The sequence below is a fragment of the Suricata suricatta genome, chromosome 9, assembly GCF_006229205.1.
Source record: "Suricata suricatta isolate VVHF042 chromosome 9, meerkat_22Aug2017_6uvM2_HiC, whole genome shotgun sequence".
NCBI classification, from domain to species: Eukaryota; Metazoa; Chordata; class Mammalia; order Carnivora; family Herpestidae; genus Suricata; species Suricata suricatta.
The window spans coordinates 34,452,195-34,472,847 of record NC_043708.1 but is presented as its reverse complement, the minus strand read 5'-3'; the positions used below and the strand labels follow the sequence as shown (position 1 = coordinate 34,472,847).

The following is a 20,653-nucleotide window of genomic DNA, read 5'->3' as shown; positions in this document are numbered from 1 at the left end:
TGAAATTCAAAAGCCTTAGTACTAGAGGAGGCTGGATGTCCATGCCGTCATCTTCTATAGGCATCTCCTTCCCAGCCATCCTGCTTAAGGAGGAGACTGTTCCTATTTCCAAATCTATGATCTTTTAACTTGTTCTTGGCCTTCAGCCTGTTCGTGGTAACCTGCTCTGGTGCTGAAAGTTTTCTTGAACCTGACCTAAATTCTGCTGCTACAAACTGGCTTCAGTGTCCGTTTCTCTACTAGAAAGTTTGTGTAACTACCCTTTGTATACCTAAGGTATTTTGCTGGGTTGCTTCCTCATGGTGGTGGTTGCCTGTAATATGAAGCCTTTTAATATTTTTAATATTTGGCCATTTTTACTATTCTTTTTTTTTAAGTTTATTTTGAGAGATAGCGCATGCACACGAGCAGGGGAGGGGCAAAGGGAGAGAGAGGATCCCAAACAGGCTGGGTGCTGACAGTGCAGAGCCTGATGTGGGGCTTGAACCCATGAACTGTGAGATCATGACCTGAGCCAAATTCAAGAGTCGGATGCTTAACCAACTGAGCCACCCAGGCACATCTGTTTTTATAATTCTAACCTGAACCTTCTTTTAGTTGGAAAATGGAGGTTTGAGCCAAATACAGTTGTGACCAGCACTGTGTTTTTGATGCTCTTAAGTGTTCTTGTTTTTGTCCACAACTCCTGGACGCTAACCTCTGGCCCTCTTTCTCCTGCACTCCTAGTCCTTTCCCGTCATATTTGTTATGATGTACCCATCCCCACTGCTGCCATCCCTAAGTAGGTTATTTATTACTTGTACGCGTTTCATTTGTTTTATTCTTATGTGCTTCTGACTTGTCTTATAGTATCCTGGGCTTTAATTCTCACCTTGGCGGTGTCTCTCTGCTCCTTTTGTATTATTTTGTTTGTTCACTGTACACAGTTTTGAGTACTTCAAGCTGGTGGCAGCCATGCCCATAGTCAGCCTTCAACCATCACCTCTCAGTCCAAGTAACTCCTTAGAAGTGAGTCACTGATACTCTTGCTTTGACCGTGATCTTCTGACAGGTTTTACAGACTTTTTAATAGTGAATGATAGAGTGTTGGGGTTCAGTAGAACTTTCCACAGTAATGCAGATGTTCTCTGTTTTGTGACAGCCCCTAGGGGCGTGTAGCTATTGAACAGTTGCAGTGTAACTTGTGTGACCAAGGAGCTAAAAATTAAATTAATTCCACTTAATTAAATTTAAAATTTAAATAGCTTCCCCAGACCAGTGGCATTGCCATCAGCTGCAGCTTGCTAAAACTACAGACTTTCTAGCCCATCTAGCCCTTCTGAGCTAGAGCTGCAGTTCAATGAGGTTCTCGGGTGATTTCCATGCACACTCAAGTTTGAGAGGCACTGATCCTTGGCTATACATTGGAGTCACATGGGAATTAAAAAAAAAAAAACTATGGCAACTTGGGTCCCAGCCTCAGTGATTCTGATTTCATTGGTATTGGGTGTGACCTGGGCATTGGGTTTTTATAAAACATCCCCCGAGTGATTCTAACTGCTCAGCCAAGACTTGTGGTTCTCAAACTTTGTGTGTAGTCACATCATCTGGGAATTTGGTGAAAAAAACAGAGGCCCAGGCTTGGTCCTGCTTCAAGAAGCCTGGGTCTCTTTTTTCTCTCCTGGCTCTCCCACGATTGTGATGCACACATCTTGGGTTTGAAAATCCTTAATATAAAAGATGTTTTGCCAGTTTGCTAGAACGAAGTGCCTTGCTGACTTCAAAGAACACAGATCTGCTAGATCTTTTAGTCGTGTGACAAAATACTACACATTCTTGCTCTTTTACAAAGTCAGCTGCCCTTCATGTTTGCACCGTGTCTCCTGCCTGTGATTTTTTTTTTTTACTAGTTGGTGAATTTCTGGTCTCTAAGAGACATTTTTTCCATCCTCTTTTGATAGATAGAAGTCTCATTCACATTTTGGTTCCCAGAGTTGCTGAGAACTCTACTAATGACAGCCGGCAGCTTCATGGTCAGTTTGCCACTTCCTTAAGGTGTGAGTTGGAGAGCCTCTGGAGCAGAATGTTCTGTGATGGGGAAGCGTCTTAGAGTCCAGAAAAGCCCCACCCTGCTCCCCAGCATAGCCCCGCGGCCAGTCAGCTGAGGGAGGTTGGCAGGGAGGAAAGATTTAAAGGTGTCTGGTACATTCAGATCCCAGCTCACCGGACGTTAGGCTGCCGAGTCCGGGGTGTTGCATTTGGCAGGATTCTGCCTCGGGAGCTGGGAAAGAGAATGGATGACTGGGTGACTCTTCTTCTTTTCAGTTTTTTACATGTGCTTTTAAGTTTTATATCAACTAAAACCTTTTGTTTTTGTGGCACAGAAAATGTTTTGCATGCAAGTTTAGGCAGCCTTTGTCAGGACATGAGTTTATTAGCTATTTGTTTCCAGGAAATAGGATATGAATATGAGGAAGGTTTGGAAAATATGTTAGGACCAAACTAATTTTCTCTATGAAAATTAATTGCTATTACAAATATGCCACAGAACTGTCTGTCTTCTCTGATGATCAGCTTCAGCTTCAGTCCTTGTAAAATCGCAGGTGCAAGGGAATGTGTATTGTTTTTAAAACTCGTGAAGACTTCAGGATCTCAGTAGCGAGTCAGCAACATTTTTTTATTGCTGTCCCTGCCAGATAATGGAAGGTCTGAAATCAAGTCATCAGATATGATGTGGAAAAGCAATAATCAACTTGTGTCCTAGTGGAGATTAACTAGACACTGTGTAGCCCCTCTGGCCACAGTAGATAAGAAAGAATAAGATGAAGGAGTCCAAGAAAAGAATGCTGCCTGAGCACTAGGGCACAGATTTCCAACTTGTTCTCTTAAGTGGAGGCTTGTCCTGATAGGAAGCCAGTGAGCTCAGCTGAGCCGTGGGGAGAGAGTGTGATAACCAGGGCTTTCCTGGGGCACCCCTTCCCGGTGAACTTCAGGAGGACCTTGGGTTAATAAGGGCTCCCTTGCTTCGACCTAAGGCAAAAATGCTACTTCTGGGCAACCTGATGCCGTGCTTGGAGGCAAACTCTTTAATAAAGTTTCCCTCAGTGAGGAAACTGGAGCCTCTGTGGATTGGAGTGAAAAAGTCCCCAAAAGCCGACAGGCCAGGATGCATTTTTATGATGTGAGTCGGCAGTGCTGCAGTTTGCCACAAGGGGTATGAGCATGACGGCAGCCCTCTTCTGTTTTTCCTAACCATGGATGCAGAATCCATTAAAAGCTGGTTTCTTGTTGGTAGTAGGAAGAAAAGTCCAAAGCCCCGGGGGCTTAGGGGCAATGGGAGGGAGAAGACAGCTCTTTAAATATTTTGGGTAAGCCTAGGTGGTGGCTCTAGACCAGGATGGTTAGCATGGAAAGAAGTAGTTGGGCACCACCATAATTTAGGCAAAATTCAAAGCCTGGGGGGCACCCCAAAGGCAAGGGGAAGGGGCTGGTTCCACAGACCCAGGGTGGCACACGGAGTGAAAAGTGTGAGAGAGATTTGGTCAAGAAGTATGAGACTTACTCCCAATCCTATGAAAGTCTCTTTCTTTCTGCCTGACTTACATTTCTTGCTTTATGATTAGACAGGTGCTAAAATAAAAAATTCAGAAAGACGGGCCCTCAAAATAGCAGGGTAGAGAGTTAGGCCCTTTTCAAAGGTTAATTATATTCAATATGTGTTCAGAAGGTGGGAGGAGAGGGTTTTTTTTTTCCCCTTTTCAGGGAGGGCGAACGTCGGAAAAGGCATAGACACTGGTGGAGTTTGGTGTTGTGAAACGAATTGTTCTCTGACTTTGTTTTTCCCTTTGGCTGTGTACCTAGCGTGTGTCAGTTCCTGGAGCTGTGTCAAAGTCCAGAAGGTGGCTTTGGAGGGGGCCCTGGCCAGTACCCACACCTTGCACCCACATATGCAGCAGTCAACGCACTATGCATCATTGGCACCGAGGAGGCCTATGACGTCATTAACAGGTACAGCCAAAGCTGGCAGTGCCAGACATGCAAGGGGTCCCCAGCTGCTGCCACTGCACTGACCATTGCTGTCTCCTGCCCCTCTCCTATTTGTTTCTCAGAGAGAAGCTTCTTCAGTATTTGTACTCATTGAAGCAACCCGATGGCTCTTTTCTCATGCACGTTGGAGGTGAGGTGGATGTGAGGTGAGTGGGGTTTTCTCAGGCTACTGTGTCAGTAGATTCTCGATCTTCTCTGCCATTGGAGATGCCAAACCCAAGGAGCAATATGGAAAAGCTGCTGCTTTGTCTCAGAGAATGACATGTAGAATGGCGTGTCAGTGACACAGCTCACAATCATTGCAAACATGACACAGATGTCCTCAGGTGTCACTGCCACTTCACCTCTCTAATGTAAATGGCAAAATATAACCAAGACAGGAACAAAATGAAATGCTTTTGTCTCCAAAATCAAAAACGTACTTGGTTGGTATAAAATGAAATACCATATGTAACATATAATAACAGTACAGTGTATTTAAACTTTCATCTTTCTGGGATAGGAAGGAAGAAGGAAGCCCAGTAGGAACTTAGTAAATATTTTCTGACTGGATTTGAACTTGTGAGAATGTTTATCACCTGAATGAGAATTGCTTTGGGAGGTGCAAAAATTCTTGGGGGCCAGTTGAGTGCAGGGAAATAGAGTTTCAATAACTGATTGGAACCAGTTGGCTCAAAATTAATATTTTACTCTAGAATTATCTAACGTACCTCACAAGTAGCTCACTCATCTGGCAGGAGATTGCTGAAGCATATAGGAAATTCACTAAGTCATTTCTCAAGGGTGGTGGATCACTGAGATTTTATATCAAATTCTTAGAGAAATATGTGTTTTTGAGCTTTCTGTAGCAAAGCCTTCTTATTGCCTTATGTGTAAATGTGGTTAGCTTCTACAAAAGTTGATTTATTTTCTGGCTTAACCATTGGTTTGAAAGTAAAGGCGGAGAAAAAAACATGTGATATGTCTATTCAAACCTAAAATCAGTTCTCCACTGGAAAAACTGTTTCTTACAACATTTCCAACACCAAACAGGTGTTTTTTTTCCCTCATGTTAAACAGTTCTAACACGAACCAACTAGATTTAGCTCAGATTCCACAGGTTAAGGGCTCAGTCCCACAAGATCACCTGCACTTCAAATGCCAGTCACAAGCAATGTGTCCCCAGGTTCCCCACACTTCTGCCTGACTTGCCTGCAAACCAGAGGTTCCCATGACCCCCTCTTGACATTCAATAATTTGCTCGCAGATCTCAGGGAAGCACTTTACTTACTGCTTTATTGCAACAGATATTATAGAGGATACAAATGAACAGCTCGATGAAGAGGTATATAGGACAGGGTCTGGAACGGTCCAAAGCGTAGGAACTTCTGTCCCCATGAGGCTGGGTTTTGCCACCCTCCTGGCCGGTACACAGATGCATTCACCAACCTGGAAGCTACCCCAAATACCTGCATTTACGGTTTTTACGGAGGTTCCATCGTGTAGGCGTGATTGATGAAATCACTGGCCGTTGGTGATTAACTCAATCTGTAGCTGCTCTTGTCAGGGAGGCGATGGTGCTGAAAGTTCCAACCCTCTGATGATGCGGTCAGAGCCTTTGGCAAGCAGTCCATCCTCCAGGAGTCACCTCATTAGCATAACTCGGGTGTGCTTGACCAGAGCTCATTATGAATAACTAAAGACCCTTCTATCAGCCCTGTCACCCAGGAAATTCCAAGGGTTTGAGGAGCTTTGTTCCAGGAATCTGGGAGAAAACCAAATATAGTAAAACCTCGGTATGAGAGCATAATGCATTCCAGAAACACACTTTTTTTTAATAATTTTTTTTTACGTTTATTTATTATTGAGACAGAAACAGAGCATGAGTGGGGGAGGGGCAGAGAGAGAGGGACACACAGAATCTGAAGCAGGCTCCAGGCTCTGAGCTGTCAGCACAGAGCCCGACGTGGGGCTCGAACCCACGAACCATGAGATCGTGACCTGAGCTGAAGTCGGACACTTAACTGACTGAGTCACCCAGGCGCCCCCAGGAACATACTTGTAATCCAAAGCATTTTTATATCAAAGCGAATTTCAAAAACTATGGGATCACTTGTGATCATGTGACATTTGGTATTACGTACAACTTGTATTGCAAGACATCACTTGTTTATCAAGTTAAAATTTATTAGGCATATTGCCTATCTTGCGGAACACCAGCAGAACAAATTACTCGCAATCCAAGGTTTTACTGTATGTATTTCTTATTATATCATAATATCCCAGTATCTGTTGTTAAAACAAACTGAGATATGTTTTTTAAAATGGAAGAGTTTGAGCAAAAATCTTTTCTGGTCAGGCAGCATCTAATCTAGAAGATAGAAAGGTACTCTGAGGACCTATACACAATGAGAGATTTTTATAGGCAGAAAGGAGTGGGAACAGGGAAGTTAAACTAGGCAAAAAAAAAAAAAAGTGGGCCAGTTATTGCAAAGTTACTTTCCTTTAGGGGACAGCCGGGTTCTGTCAGTGACCTAGGTAGTGCTCATCAGGTAACTCCTCATTGGCTGGTTTAAGATTTCATTTCTGGGGAGCTGAAAGTGATTAAGACATGGAGCTTAGCATAAGTGATTCCATTTGGGGGCCGTTGTCTTGTTTTTTTAACCCCTGTAAATGCCAACAAAGCCAATATAACTAGTGAAGAAAAACAGTATTGGGTTGACTCTTCTTTTTTTTTTTAATTTATTTATTTTTGAGAGACAGAGAGAGTCAGTATGAGCAGGGAGGGTCAGAGAGAGGGAGACACAGAATCTGAAGCAGGCTCCAGGCTGTCAGCACAGAGCCCGACGCGGGGCTCAAACCCATGTACCGTGAGATCATGACCTGAGCCGAAGCCAGACGCTTAACTGACTGAGCCACCCAGGTGCCCCTTGGGTTGACTCTTCTTAAGGAAAAAGTTCAAAGTTTTTTCTCCCCCAACAGACTCTACATTTTCATTTCTATTCTACAGATAGTACAACTGAGTATCCACAGTCTCAAAATTTAGCTTTTTAAAAATTTCTGAAGTTATTAGGCAAAAGCAAGATTGCTTTGGCATTATATCAAATACCTTTTTCAGATACAATTATTTTCTAACTTAGTTGTTTTAGCTCCAGTGTTTTCTGTGTTCTTATTTATATCTGCTAGATGAATGCCAGGAAACTTCTCAGGTAGAATCGATCCGTTCCACTGAAGAGCGTTGTACCTAGGCTCTTCCAGTGATGTGCTCTGTTCCAACCACGCTTTCCACTTGCATGGGCTTAGAGATGTGAAAGCTTTTTTTGCTTTGCCTGGTTTCTAGTACCCCAATTCCATCATTTTTTGCTTGTTATTTAATCATCCTTTGCCTAAAAGTGTCAGTCAGGATTCCGGAGTGCTTGTTTGAGTGGGTTTGACCTGGAGAGAAGCAGCAATGTTAGCTTCCTTTAGGGCACATCTATCTGGGCATCTGGAGGCTGGCATATCTCATCCTGGGTTAGACAGAGTAGTCTCTGGTCTTTCCTATCCGTCAGAGCTCCTAAAGGTGTCTGGGAGGAACTGACGCAAGTGTTTATGGCACTGGAAGGCTGCCAATAATCAAATTGCAGTGAACTCCTCGCAAGTACAGTTTTTTCCCAGTTCTTAAGAAAGGAGTATTTATTACTGACCTCCTAATCCAGGTTTTATAACTTGGAGCATGCTGTGAGGATAGCTGGGAGACAGGGACCCAGCATTTGCAGAAGTTGAGGTGACAGGGAGTGTGTTCAAGAAAGCAGTTTGGTGTTGCTGAGGTACAGAGGGCATTGGGGTGGGGGTGGGGGATGGTAGAAGTGAGGCTGGAAGGACAGGCTGGGACCAAACGGAGGGGTCCTGGAATCTCCTTAAGAGCTAGAGAGTTTATTTTAAGAGCAGTGAGAAGCCACTGACCAGTTTTAAGTAGGGAGTGACTTGATCTGTTTTGCATTTTATTAGAACTTTTCCAGTTGCAGTGAATAGATTGTGGTGTTTTAGTAAAAGTCCTCAGGTTTCAGGGCTGGATGGAGAAAGGCCAGGCAGCAGATTGATGCAGGTAATGGTGACTTGGATTTGGGGGAAGGCAGAGAGGATGGAGAGGAGTGGACAAATTTGAGAGATGTGATGAGCAGACGGATGGAGAGAGGAAGAAACTGCATGAAAAAGTGTGTTTGTTCTCCCCCCCCCCCCGCCCTTTTCAGTGTAAGATCTAGGACTCGTGGCTTCTGGCATCACATCTCAGTTCTTCCCTTTGTGAGAAGCAAACTACATTGTTGGCCACCTCCCTACCTCAGAGGTTATATTAGGGTTCAAGAGCAAATACTGTGAAACCCCTCTGAGCGCTCAAAGCCTGAAGGAAATTAGCTCAGATATCCGAAGTTAGCTAACGGTAGGTGAAGGCATTTGGAACAGAGGACTCTGGCGTACTTCTGATGCCTGCCAGGGGGACTCAGCCTCTGCTCCGCCGTGGCCAGCGTGAACGGGCTGATAAAGATGCTGATCGCGTAATAATGCTTGCAGTTTCTGCTGAAATTTCTTTTTGGAATACCTCTGTAAGTTTGGCTTAGTATTGTGTCCACATTGAACAATAATGGACTAGACCCTTCTCTTTCTTTCCTTTCGTGTTCCTTAGGAGCCCTTAGAAAAAGGATCTGTAAGCATAATTAAAACAGACAGTTTTTGTCTTCAGCGTAAAGTGGAGCTGAGACGCTGGCTATTGGAAAAGGGCATAGAAGGGAAGAAAAGACAGTTTGTAGCTATATTCCATCACAGAGGGAGAAGCTGAAATAAGACGTGTCCTGGGAAGAATTAGGGCTGGCGGGGCGGAATGGCAAGGATTATTCCAAATCAAGTAAGATAACATTAAAAAAAAGGCATTCTTTCATTTTCATTGAAAAGTGTGTAGTGTGTGTGTCTGTACTGGTGTCTGTTCTGCTTGAAATCAAAGCGCTTTTCTCCCTCTCAAGGCCTGAGTGGACTCATCTGTTCCTGGCCATTAGGGTTTGGTGCCCTTCTTTGGAGTGTCTGTTGCAGAAACAAAATATAGTTAACCTTTAATGTGTCCATGCTATAAACAGAAACCGTGGATCTAAAACATGACTGACATCTCAATAAAATGAGTGTATCAGAAATACTTGAATGACACCATGGAAGTTTGAGAACCATGGCAGGTCTTTGAAAGAATAGCTGAATTCACTTTGGACATGAATTGATATGGCTGCTATTTCCTCTGATGTAGATTTGACCATGTGGAGGTAGGGAGACTAGAATGTCATGTTCTTTCACTGAAGCCACGCTGTGAGCAACTCAATCCAAATAGAATGTCAAACCTCTCAGTTGGAGACCCAGGAGGACTGACCATGTGCCAAGAGTGAGGACAGGAGGTGATGACAGCTTACCAAGCAGAGGGCAACTAGCCCAAGAAGTCCCGTGAACCTTATTTCATCCCTTCCTTAAAAATTAACGTTGTCCCCCTGTGTTTTCTGTCCTAACAGAAGTGCGTACTGTGCCGCCTCCGTGGCTTCTCTGACCAACATCATCACCCCAGACCTCTTTGAGGGCACCGCCGAATGGATAGCGAGGTGAGAGGTGCTGGGGTTTGTCCTGGCCTCTTAGAACGCGGGTGGTCAAGATTCTGAAAAAGTAAGGAAAGTGGAAAAAAGGAATGGAAGGGAATATAAAATGACAAGAGATAGATTGGATCTATCTATGTAGGATTGTGCATTTCAAAAAAAAAAAAAAAGTTTCTTTTTTCCACACTTTCTTCAGTGTTGTGTGATTGTATGGATTGGCAAGGCCCAAAGCCTTGGGCTAGCCGTATTTGTGGGCATCTAAGTGGGTTTAACCAGTTTGGGGAGCAGTTCGGTAATAAGATGCCCTTGCTGATGCCCCAGCAATCACACTTGTACAGAAACTCACACATATGCATAAAGAGACAAACATACAACTTGTTTGTAATAGCAAAAACCCAGGAACTGGTTAAATGTTCAAAAGCACGAGATGGAGAAGTAAATTATGGTAGAGTCACACTGCAATGTAAGTTAGTTAAAATGAAGAAACCAGAGCTACATGTATCAGCGTGGATAAATCCCCAAAACAACACTGAGTTAAAATAAAGGGTGTTAAAACATGCAGGTGAGCACACTTACTTAAAATTTGGAAACATGCCCAATAATTCGATATTGGTTATGAGAAGAATCACATGTGGGAATATAAAAACATGCCTGGGAAGAATAAACAGCAAATTCAAGATGGTGGTTACTTCTGGGGGGAGAGCAAAGGACATGAAATCAAGAGAAGTCTCCTCGTCTCCACAGCAGACTTCAGCTGTACCTGTAATGGTTCATTTCTTTAAATTAAAGAGAGACCTGAAGCGCGGATGGCTAAGTTAAAGCTAAGTGTTAGATGCAGGGATGTTCTGCGTATTTGCTAGACTTTCCTAGATGCTTTAAATATTTTATAATTTAAAAGAAAGTAAAGAAAATATATAGTGGATACCTACATACTTGGTATTGAGGCTGTATTATTTTGTTTTTCACACATTTATTCTTACCAAAGTAGAATCTGTTACTGTGAAAATATAATTTACAGGCAAATCAGATGGTAAACTATGATCAGATTTACTTTCTTACATAATTTTTATTTTCCTGGAATTAATCATTACTTTTTTTTTTCTTAATGTAAAGATCGTGGATTTATTCCCAGATTTTCTGCCAGAGCTATGTAGTTACTCTCAACACGAACACTTTAGCTGATCTATCAGTCCTTGGGGTGGGTGGGTGGGTGTGTGTGTGTGTGTGTGTACTGAGTTATCCTTCCTGGAGCCCCCTGCTCTCCTGCTTCAGTCTGGACAGATTGCTCTCAGCTTGCTGCACAGCAGGCATCCAGAAGCTTCCTTTCAGCATGAAATTCACTTCACTTCTCTCCTTTGTTGATGCCCCTGTCCTCTTTTTTCTTGGCTTACTTACTCATTTTAATGAAGCATGTACTCCAGTGGATTCCAAAAGAGAGCACTTGGGAGATGAATTTTTTTTTTTTAAGATTGCGCATGTTATTTATTCTACTTGCACGCTTGATTGATAGTTTATTTGGTTAGGGATTTCTAAATTGGAACCTGTATGAATTATATTCCTTCAGAGTTTTTTAGCATCTCTCCATTATCTTCTGGCTTCCAGTGTCATTGTGGAAAAGGCTGATACTACTAACATCTATGGAAGACCTGATATGTAATATGCACTAGTAAGGTAGCTAGAGATTGGTAAGGTCGTTTAGAGGTTGAGAGCATAGGCTTTGAGCTAACCTATCTGGGTGCATTTCTTTTTTATGCTTTCTGCTTTTCAGTTAAGATTTCTTATCTTTTTATTCATTACAAGTGTATTTTTTTTCCTACTTCCCTGAGGTAAATATATAGTTATAAGTCTGCTTTAAAATTCTTGTGTGGTAATTTCAGCACCTGGTATCTTGGGGTTGGAATGTCCCATTTTCCTGATTATGCAAAAGTCATGTAATTTTGGGGTTGTATTTTGGACATATGATGTTATATTATAGAGACTGGATTCTGTTAGATTCCTCTAACAAGTGTTGTTTTTAAGCAAGCCATCAACTTGCTTAGATGCAAACTGTGGGTTGTCACATCTGCACTGGGTGGTGGTTCGACTCTTTGATTTGTTCTTGGGTCAGAAGCTGCTTTCATTTTGCCCAGTAGATGTGTGATAAGGAGTCAGGTAAAAATGTCACTGAAGTTTGAACATGGAATTTGGAGTTTTTCTTTTCTGGCTCTCCTCTTTCTGGCATTCCTCATTGGTTTCTGTCAGCCTGGATCTTCTTATCAGAAAAATAGTGGCTTTCTATTAGTTTCGGTTGCCCTCCACTGACCTGCTGCTGCTGCTGCAATGGTGACCACAGCCTTCCTCAGGGCAAACTGGGAAGAAAAAAATAGGATAGGGGAGGGAAGAGACTGCCTGCCTGCTGTGGTCTGCTCCAACTTCTAAGTCCTCACCAAAGTCTGCCTGCCTTTTGTCAGTCTGCTGAGCCTTCAGGAATTGTTTCTGTGTATTGTGTCCAGAGTGTCTAGCTGTTATTTGCAGGAGGAGAGCACTCTGACTTACCTGGGTTTGAATCCATTTTGTCATTTAATAGCTTTGTGCCTTGCACAAATTATTTCACTTCTCCATATCATGGTTTCTTTAAGTGTCAAATGCTGGGATATTGAATTTGATATTAAGCTAAAGTACAAAGAATTTAAGGGACCAAAATCTGTTATAGTAACCACTGTGCTTTACTGCCTCCCGGTACCATTATGTGCCCAATCCATTGTATATGTTTGTTTTGCTTCTCTTTTTTCTCTGTCCCACCTTATCCCCTTCCCTAGAGGTTGTTGGAAACTTTTTGTTGTTGTTGCTGTTTTTATTTATTTTTGAGAGAGAGAGAGAGAGAGAGAGAGAGAGAGCGAGCGAGCATGAGCAGGGAGGGGCAGAGAGACAGGGAGACAGAATCTGAAGCAGGCTCCAGGCTCTGGGCTGTTAGCACAGAGCCTGATGCGGGGCTTGAACTCACAAACCGTGAGATCATGACCTGAGCCAAAGTCACACACTCAACCGACTGAGCCACGCAGGTGCCCCCTGGAATCTTTATTCTTGAAGTTTGGAAACTTCAGGCTGATGAACCACAATATACATTTATTTTTCCAATTTTTATGTACTCAGCATATATCTTCAGTCTGGTATTCTAAATACTTAAGATCCAAGAACCTTTATTATATGATTTCTTTGATAGTTTTTTTCCCTCTATTTTCAGTGTTTGCTCATTTTATAACCTCCTAGCAGTAGGGTTAGTCTTCTAATTTTTCACAATTTTTTACCTATTTTTTAACCCTTAATCTTTCTTTACTTTCTAACAGAGTCCCTTACCTTTTTTTTCTAATTATTCTGTTGAGTTTTTATTTCTGCCATTCTATTTTAAATTTTCCAGAGCTTGTTTTATCTTCATTTATGAAACAGATATTTCTTTTTTACATACTCTCCTGTTCTTGTTTCAGGCATATTTTATTCTTGCAGTGTTTTTATTTCATATAATATTTTATCTAAAGATAGAGCTCTAAACATTTTCCTTCTGTTCCCTACATTATTTCTCCATCGTATTTTTGTTCATCTGTTTTAGTCTCTCTCTTCCATATTAGAGACTTTGCTCAAATGTCTGGTATCCATATTTGGGGGCCAAGGGCCAAACAGCTGATGGGGAGCTGCGTGGGCCAGGGTGGGCTAGGAGTCGGTCTTTCACCCCATTGGGGTTTTCTCTTGGACTTATCAGCTTCCCTTGAGAAGAATCTTCCAGATTTCTGGTTGGGGTATGACGTTGACAGCCAGCTTTGTGAAATACTAGGAGGAAAAGGGGCAGGGGGTGTTTGTGCTCCAATTACAGATTCTCACTCAATCCCCTGGTCAGTGTGGTGCCTTCTTCCGGCTCTGCTGTGTCAGATGTCCTGGAGTTCAGATCCTCTTGATTAAACCCCTGAAACTTCCCGTCCTCTGCTGGGGAAGACCCGGAGGTCTAATTGATTCCTATATTCATTTGCAACCAATTAACTTGTTTCCAACTCATCCCACTTCTTGAGGCATCTTGTGCCTCTGGTTCCTGGGCCTTCGGCTGGAGCACATCATCTTGCTTTCTGCTGCCTCCTGTCCCCAGGCTGGTTTAGGTTTCTCTAATCTGTTAAGTCCGTTATTTCTTATCTTTCCCCTTTTCTGACTTTTGAAATTTTGTTATCTCCTGTCTGTATTCATATCTTCTCCTGTGCTCTTTACCTTTGTGGGTTTATCTCTTTTTAAATTCTGTTCCTTTTATTTTGTTGGGGTCTTGTGCTCAATCTGTTAGGGTTAGCTAGAAGACATTCCCGAAGAATTTTACCAAATTTACTAATTTACAATTATTTGAATTGCTTCCACATATAAAAGGGAGGAATAGTGGAATGTAAATCATGTGTGTGCACCGTGTGTGTGTGTTGGGGGGTGTGTGTGGAGAGAGAGAGAGAGAGAGAGAGAGAGGAGACAAGCTGACAGTGGTCACTGCTGGTGAGAGGGACTAGGAGGCCAGCATGGAGAGGAGATTTACTTAAATTGTTTATTCTTTAACACTATCTGGTTTTTGTTTTTGTTTTATTAAAAATTCTTTTAAAAGGTAAGTTCGGGAAAGTTAGGAGAAAGGAAGATGTTAAGAGGTCCCTTGCACGTTCCTCACTCGTCAGACCTTTCACACTCGACTGTTCCTCTGCCCCACGTAGCCTGCTGTGTTGGGAGGAAAACTCGCCACTTGGGTAGTGGCGGGATCATGGAACAGAGGTGCTGAAGAGTCTGTGCAGGGGACGCCACCAGGGTTTGACTTGGCGCTCTGCACTGGGACGCCCCTGGGCCTGCGGACTGCTCTGAAAAGGGCCTGTGAGTCCCCAGATGCAAGACCTCCAGGGAGAGGGGCCTGGAAGACAGGCGGTGTCTTTGCTTGTTTTCTCTGCCGTCTGGAAGTTCCGCCAGCTCTTGGATCACGTGCCCATCCCCCTGTGCACCTGGATACCACAGTTGGGGTTGGGAGTCAGACACACCTACAGAGTGCGACTCTGTGTACATACTTGGAGATCATTAGAAGTAAAGTCCTACACTGTCATATGAAAATAAACTCAGAAAAAAATTTCTTTATTTCACAGAAAAACATATTTGTTAAAGATGAGCCAAAGAAGAAAATCTGAGCCACTTGTAATCTACCACCAACCACTCTTTTGGTGTATATCTTTCTGGAATTCCAGGAAAATTATGCAGTACATTATCATTTTATAACTTTTTTCATTTGGAACATCTTTAAATATCCTTCACAGCATTATTTTATTTTATTTATTAAAAATTTTTTTCAATGTTTTTATTTATTTTTGAGAGAGAGAGAGACAATGTGAGCAGGGGAGGGTCAGAGAGAACGGTAGACACAGAATCTGAAGACAAGCTCCAGGCTCTGAGCTATCTGTCAGCCCAGAGCCTGACACGGAGCTTGAACCCACAAACTGTGAGATCATGACCTGAGCCGAAGTCGGACACTTAAACGACTGAGCCACCCGGGTGCCCCATTTTATTTTAGTTTTAATGACTTTTATTTATTTTTGAGATAGAGACAGAATGCGAGTGCAGGAAGGGCAGAGAGAGAGAGAGAGAGAGAGAGGGGAGACACAGAATCTGAAGCAGGGCTTGAACCCACGAACTGTGAGATGTGGGGCTTGAACCCACGAACTGTGAGATCATGACCTGAGCCAGTCTGACGCTTACCAACTGAACTACCCAGGCACTCCCGTAGCATTATTTTAAATGTGTGGTTTTCTATCATACAGATATGCCCAGATTTATATAACTATCCCTTATTGTTGAGCTCCTGAGTTGTTTCTAGTATTTCACTGTTACAAATGAGAATACCATAAACATTCTTATAATCTGATCTTTGAACACATTTTAACTTATTTTCTAGGAGTAATTCCTAGAAATGACCCTATATTGCTGGTCAAAAGATGAGGCATGTTTTTATGACTAGCGAATACACTATTAATATATAGTCTAACCCCAAATAATAATAATTGTGATACTAGTAAATGAGTAATTTGAATATATAGGAAGTTCTGATTTTAAAAATAAGTTTACTTTGGTAGTAATAAAGTTTTATATGTTCATTATAGCAAGTTTTTGAAAATACAGAAGAATAAAGAGGAAAAATACCGGCAATAGACCTGCCCTAAATAGCAATTATTTTTCATTTTTATTCTAACCTGTGGTTGTCATACTGTATATATGATTTTATTACTTTTTTCCTAAATGATTTGGGGTAGTATACCTAAGTAAACTGTTTCTCTGAGTTTCCCTTTTTTTTTTTTTTTTTTTTGGAGGAAAAGGCGCTCCCAAAAGTTAATTGGCTGGCATCTTTCCATTCATAGTTGTGATGGTTCGTGTCGTTATCAGAACAAACTCATTCTTTGCCATCCAGGGTGGTTCTGTCCTTGTGCCCACCTCCTCTACGTGGCCTCTCATGGGCTGACACCGACCACTCAATCTGCTCTTCTCCATCTCGTCCTAGGTGTCAGAATTGGGAAGGTGGAATTGGTGGGGTTCCAGGGATGGAAGCCCACGGTGGCTACACTTTCTGTGGCCTGGCTGCACTGGTCATCCTCAAGAAGGAACGTTCCTTGAACTTGAAGAGCCTCTTGGTAAGTGTCAGTGGACCCCTCTTCTTCTCAGGCCCCAGGCTCCTGGTGATATGACTGCTCAGACGCACAATGCTTTGGGACTGTTTGGCTGTGAGAAGGACCAACAGAGTTCCTGCTCTGAGCTCACGAACTAACTGACCCATAGTGCAGCTTTTCAACTTCATTGCTGGGGCACTCAGCACTGGTCTGAAAAAGTGGGAGGAATGGACATTGGCCTTGGTCTTGGTTCCTTTCTTACTGCCTTTCCATCTTTCCTGCTATGAACTTTCTGTAGTATATCAGGCCAACTCCACAGTCTTCCTGAGTCCCTCAAACATCTGGAATGAGCCAGAGTACCTTCCTCACGCTTCTAAGACTGTAGTTCAGTCTCTTAAATTTAGAGGTCCACATGTGTCTTAGAAAGAATCTGCTAAGAGAAAAAGTCATGAGAAATGCTCTCAGGCCTTTTGAAGTCAAGTTTTCATTACCAACTGCAATATGTGAATATTAATAACAACATTTAAATGAGCGGGACAGAGCAGGGTGGTTGCATTGAGTAGGTAGCCTTAGGCATTTATGTCTGGACCCTAAGGTCCTGAAAGATATCGAGAAGGAAAGATGACTGCTTTCTGATTCACTAGATTATTCTTAAATTTTCATCAGAGGCCCAGTGTACAAGCATGCATGCAGTGCCACCGAGATGTCTTTTGGGAAGAATTTACTCCCAACCATGACCTCAAAGCAAACCAGGTGCAACTGACATTCATCTTCTCTCCCTAAGTTCAGATGTCAGCTGCTCACCATAGGAACTGTCATGAGATCCATCATGAGCTTCCAAGAAAGTTTCTGTTACACTCTATAGATATACGGCCAGTAGTATTTTGTCTGCATCTACAGGAAGCCTCCTGTAGCGTACTTTTCTGGAAGGTTCATACTGAAATGGCCAGCTTTGTGCACTAGATTTAATATTTATTAGACATTTAAGAATCTGACCACCAATAAGGCATAAAATATAAAAATCCCATTTCCTGGGAAGAAATAAGGAATGTAATTAGCAGAAGCCTCAGTTACAATGGCAAAATTCTAGATTTGAGCCTTGTCTCTACCACTTCCGTGTGACCTTAGAAAATTGGTCTGTTTTGACTTAGATTATTTTTCTCCTCTATAAGGAAGAGATAACAGTTCTTTGAAGGTGAAAGGAGAGGTTAGCACTCTGGATGCTGAAGGTTAAAGGATAACATATAGTACGTGCTCAATAAATGCCAGTGTCCTTCTTACCCAAACCACTCTGTCCCCTCCACTTGCTTTGAGAGAACTAGGACCTATATCTGAAGGATTTTATGAATTCATATAGCTGAAGGAAACAGAATAAACCCATGGGCTTCGGCACTGGAAAAAATTATATACTCTGGTTTAAAAACCCTTAGTCTGGGGAAGAAAAATTCTTGGTCCATGGGATAAGTGAAAATGAAGAATGGACTCCCCACTGTAGGACCTGTTTTCTCTTTTCTTGAGTGATGCTTCACCTGCTTTCATTAAATGGCATCATCCCTAGAGCACTGGCTCATTTCAGACTCACTGGTGATATATTAGTGCCTCCACCTGCAGTGTAGTTTTTTTTTTTATGTCTTTCTTCTAAGAACTTGGGATTTGACTCTTATGGGCGAGTATTGCCGTGAACAGGGATATAATCTAAACTCCATACCTGTTAACTTAAAGATACCCCACCCCCTTCCAAAAAGAGTCCTTGGTAGCTCTTTCAGGAACTCATTCAAGTAAGAACCTAGGGATGGGGGAAGGGGGAAATGTCCTACTCTGTACCTTTCAGTTGCGAAAGCCCATGGCTGGTGCCTAGAGCTGCCTGGGAGGGAAATGGAGATGTCATTATCTGTTCAGCCAGTTGGTGCTGCTCATTCCTGGAGGGCCAAACCCATGGCTATCTTGATCTTGGCAGCAGAGTGTGTTTAGAAAATTTGGAGATAAGTAGGGATGTGCAGTATCAAGTGTGACTGCTGAGTAACATCAAGAACCATTTTACAAGTTCAGAGTAGAAGATTGTGTTCTGTTAGCCAGCCAGGTTTCCCCCAGAGGTAGAGAGGCTAGACCTGACAGAGCCTCTGGTGGTGGGGAGAATGACTTCCGCTTCTAGTCCTGCAAGTAACTTGCTAAGAAACCATGAATGAATTTCTTCAGGTGCCAAGTCAAAGTTAGGTCTCCAGTCATCCAGTGAGACATAGCACACAATTCCATTTATCTGCTTTTAATAAACTTCCCTTAGAAGAGAAAGTGGTTAGAAACAAGCTACTTGCCTTAAATCTCCTAGTTAAGTCTTGTTTACTGAGAGACATTTGCAAGTCTTCTTATAGGCCAACTTGATGTCTTTATTCTATCAGCACCACAACCCATTTGAAACCCGGGAAAAGGTGGTTAGTTGGCCGTTGGGCACGGAATAGAGATCAGTACTGGTTGCCCTGCAAGCGTCCAGCTTAGATGGTCCAGTCCGCACCCGCACCAGTGCGGGGAAGGAAGGAACAGCCAAAGTACTAGAATTCAGGTGCCAGGAAGCCCAGAGATGGGAGCTTAGCCTACAACCAACCGCCTTTCGCTTCTGTGTCTCCTTAGCAATGGGTGACAAGCCGGCAGATGCGGTTCGAAGGTGGATTTCAGGGCCGCTGCAACAAGCTGGTGGACGGCTGCTACTCCTTCTGGCAGGCGGGGCTCCTGCCCTTGCTGCACCGCGCGCTGCATGCTCAAGGTGAGCCCTGGGGAGTGCGGGCAGGGGCTGGGTGACTTCCCCCGGCTGCTAACCCATGTCAGGAAGCCAGTGTTTGTCCTGGATTCCAAGTGCTCCATGTGGCCTGCCCCTGTCTCCTGCATACACGTGCAGACTAGGATTTAATTCCAGTGGTTTAGCTGAGTCACAGTTGGCTGCTTCAAACCATCTGTGGCTAGGAGGAGGTAGGTGTGTGTCCCGGGCCCCAGGGTGACTGCCACCTCCGCTGGGTGTGAAGCCACGGTTTCCAACACAGCATCTCGTATCGGTCATATCGGAACTGAAAACCCACACTGTGTGCATCGTGGTCACAACAGTGACTGAGAAGGCGATTGCACAAAGGGGCAGAGAAGCAGGACCCCGTGAGAATAGATCCACCAGGTCTGACTGGCTTTGTAGCTGCCGCTGTTAGAAATGTTCTATTTTAAATGCATTGAAGAATCCTAAATGCAAGTCTGTTCCACCGGTACCACTGGAGTGGAGAGACCTGCGTACATTTCTCTAGCGTCTCAGATCGGAAGGCAAAACCAAAGCAGTTAGACAGCAAGCAGGACTTCAGGAGCCTTCCTTTATTTAATCTCTTGAAATCTCAGGTCACCTGCTGACTCCTGAACCACCTTTCTGGTTTATTTAATGTGAGAGCAGCGTGTCTCTGAGGAGACCAGTGGGGGAGGGGAGGTCACAGCTGCCCTCCTGGGGGCTGACTTGTTCTTGCAGTGAGATCCCTTGGCCCAGAGGGAAGGTTTTCTTTGGACTTAGTAGTTGGGTAATTAATTGCTCAAATGTGGAAGATGAGATTCTTTCCTATTGCCTCGCCCCCTGGCCAATGCTTTTTTCTCCTCTTTGGCTATTCTTTCTGAGCCCCTTTCTTTAGTTTCTTCATTTTATCTGAGTTGTGGCCACTTTGGATACTGAATTGAAGTAAACACAGTCTCTGCCCTGTCTTTCCATTCTTTTTTTTTATGTTTATTTTATTTTTGAGAGAGAGAGAGAGAGAGCACAAGTTGGGGAGGGGCAGAGAGAGAGGGAGAAAGAGGATACAAAGCAGGCTCTACACCAATAGCAGAGAGCCCAGCGAGGACTCAAACCCATGATCCGTGAGATCAGGACTGAGCCAAAGCAGGACACTTACCTGACTGAGCCACCTAGGTGCCCTATTGTCTTCCCATTCTCCTGTCTCAGTCTGTCCTGAGATTCTTTGCCTGGGGCCCCTGGGCTCAGGGTCTAAGGCATTAAGATAGATCATCCCCCTGACTCTGGAGCCTGCACCATCTCTGGCTTGACCACTATGACAGCGAGGTCAAGAATTCCCTGAGACTTCAATGTTTTCAAAGCAAAAATAACTTAGGGTTTTAATGATTTCTTTATTTGGAACTAGTGAGGTCAAGCCCCTGGTAAAATGGTCAGCCTTTCACAAACCTGTCCCTGGCAGGGATGGTGATGCCAGGAAAATCCAGGAGAGCTGTAACAGGAGTGCTCCCTGCTGGTGTCTTCAGGGGCCCCGGGTGACATTCTGTTAATTGTGGCACAGTTCTGGAGGACTAATGACACTCAAAGTTTTGCCCGTGGAAAGGGCTGCCTGTGAATCGTGGGCCTGGAAGCTTCTGTCAGGGCCTGGGAGAAGGCCTGTGTTGAGC

At 43.4% G+C, this 20,653-nt stretch overlaps 1 protein-coding gene across 1 annotated transcript in view; it reads left to right on the top strand.

Annotated features, from left to right (window-relative positions):
* The window catches only part of LOC115302863 (protein farnesyltransferase subunit beta), a 64,831-nt gene that overhangs the window by 32,723 nt on the left and 11,455 nt on the right, over positions 1-20,653 (top strand). Inside the window, exons 5-9 of the mRNA XM_029952848.1 lie at positions 3,841-3,987; positions 4,089-4,172; positions 9,531-9,617; positions 16,135-16,264; positions 18,866-18,998. Coding sequence (XP_029808708.1) covers positions 3,841-3,987; positions 4,089-4,172; positions 9,531-9,617; positions 16,135-16,264; positions 18,866-18,998 — 581 coding nt within the window. The remainder of the gene's footprint in view (positions 1-3,840; positions 3,988-4,088; positions 4,173-9,530; positions 9,618-16,134; positions 16,265-18,865; positions 18,999-20,653) is intronic.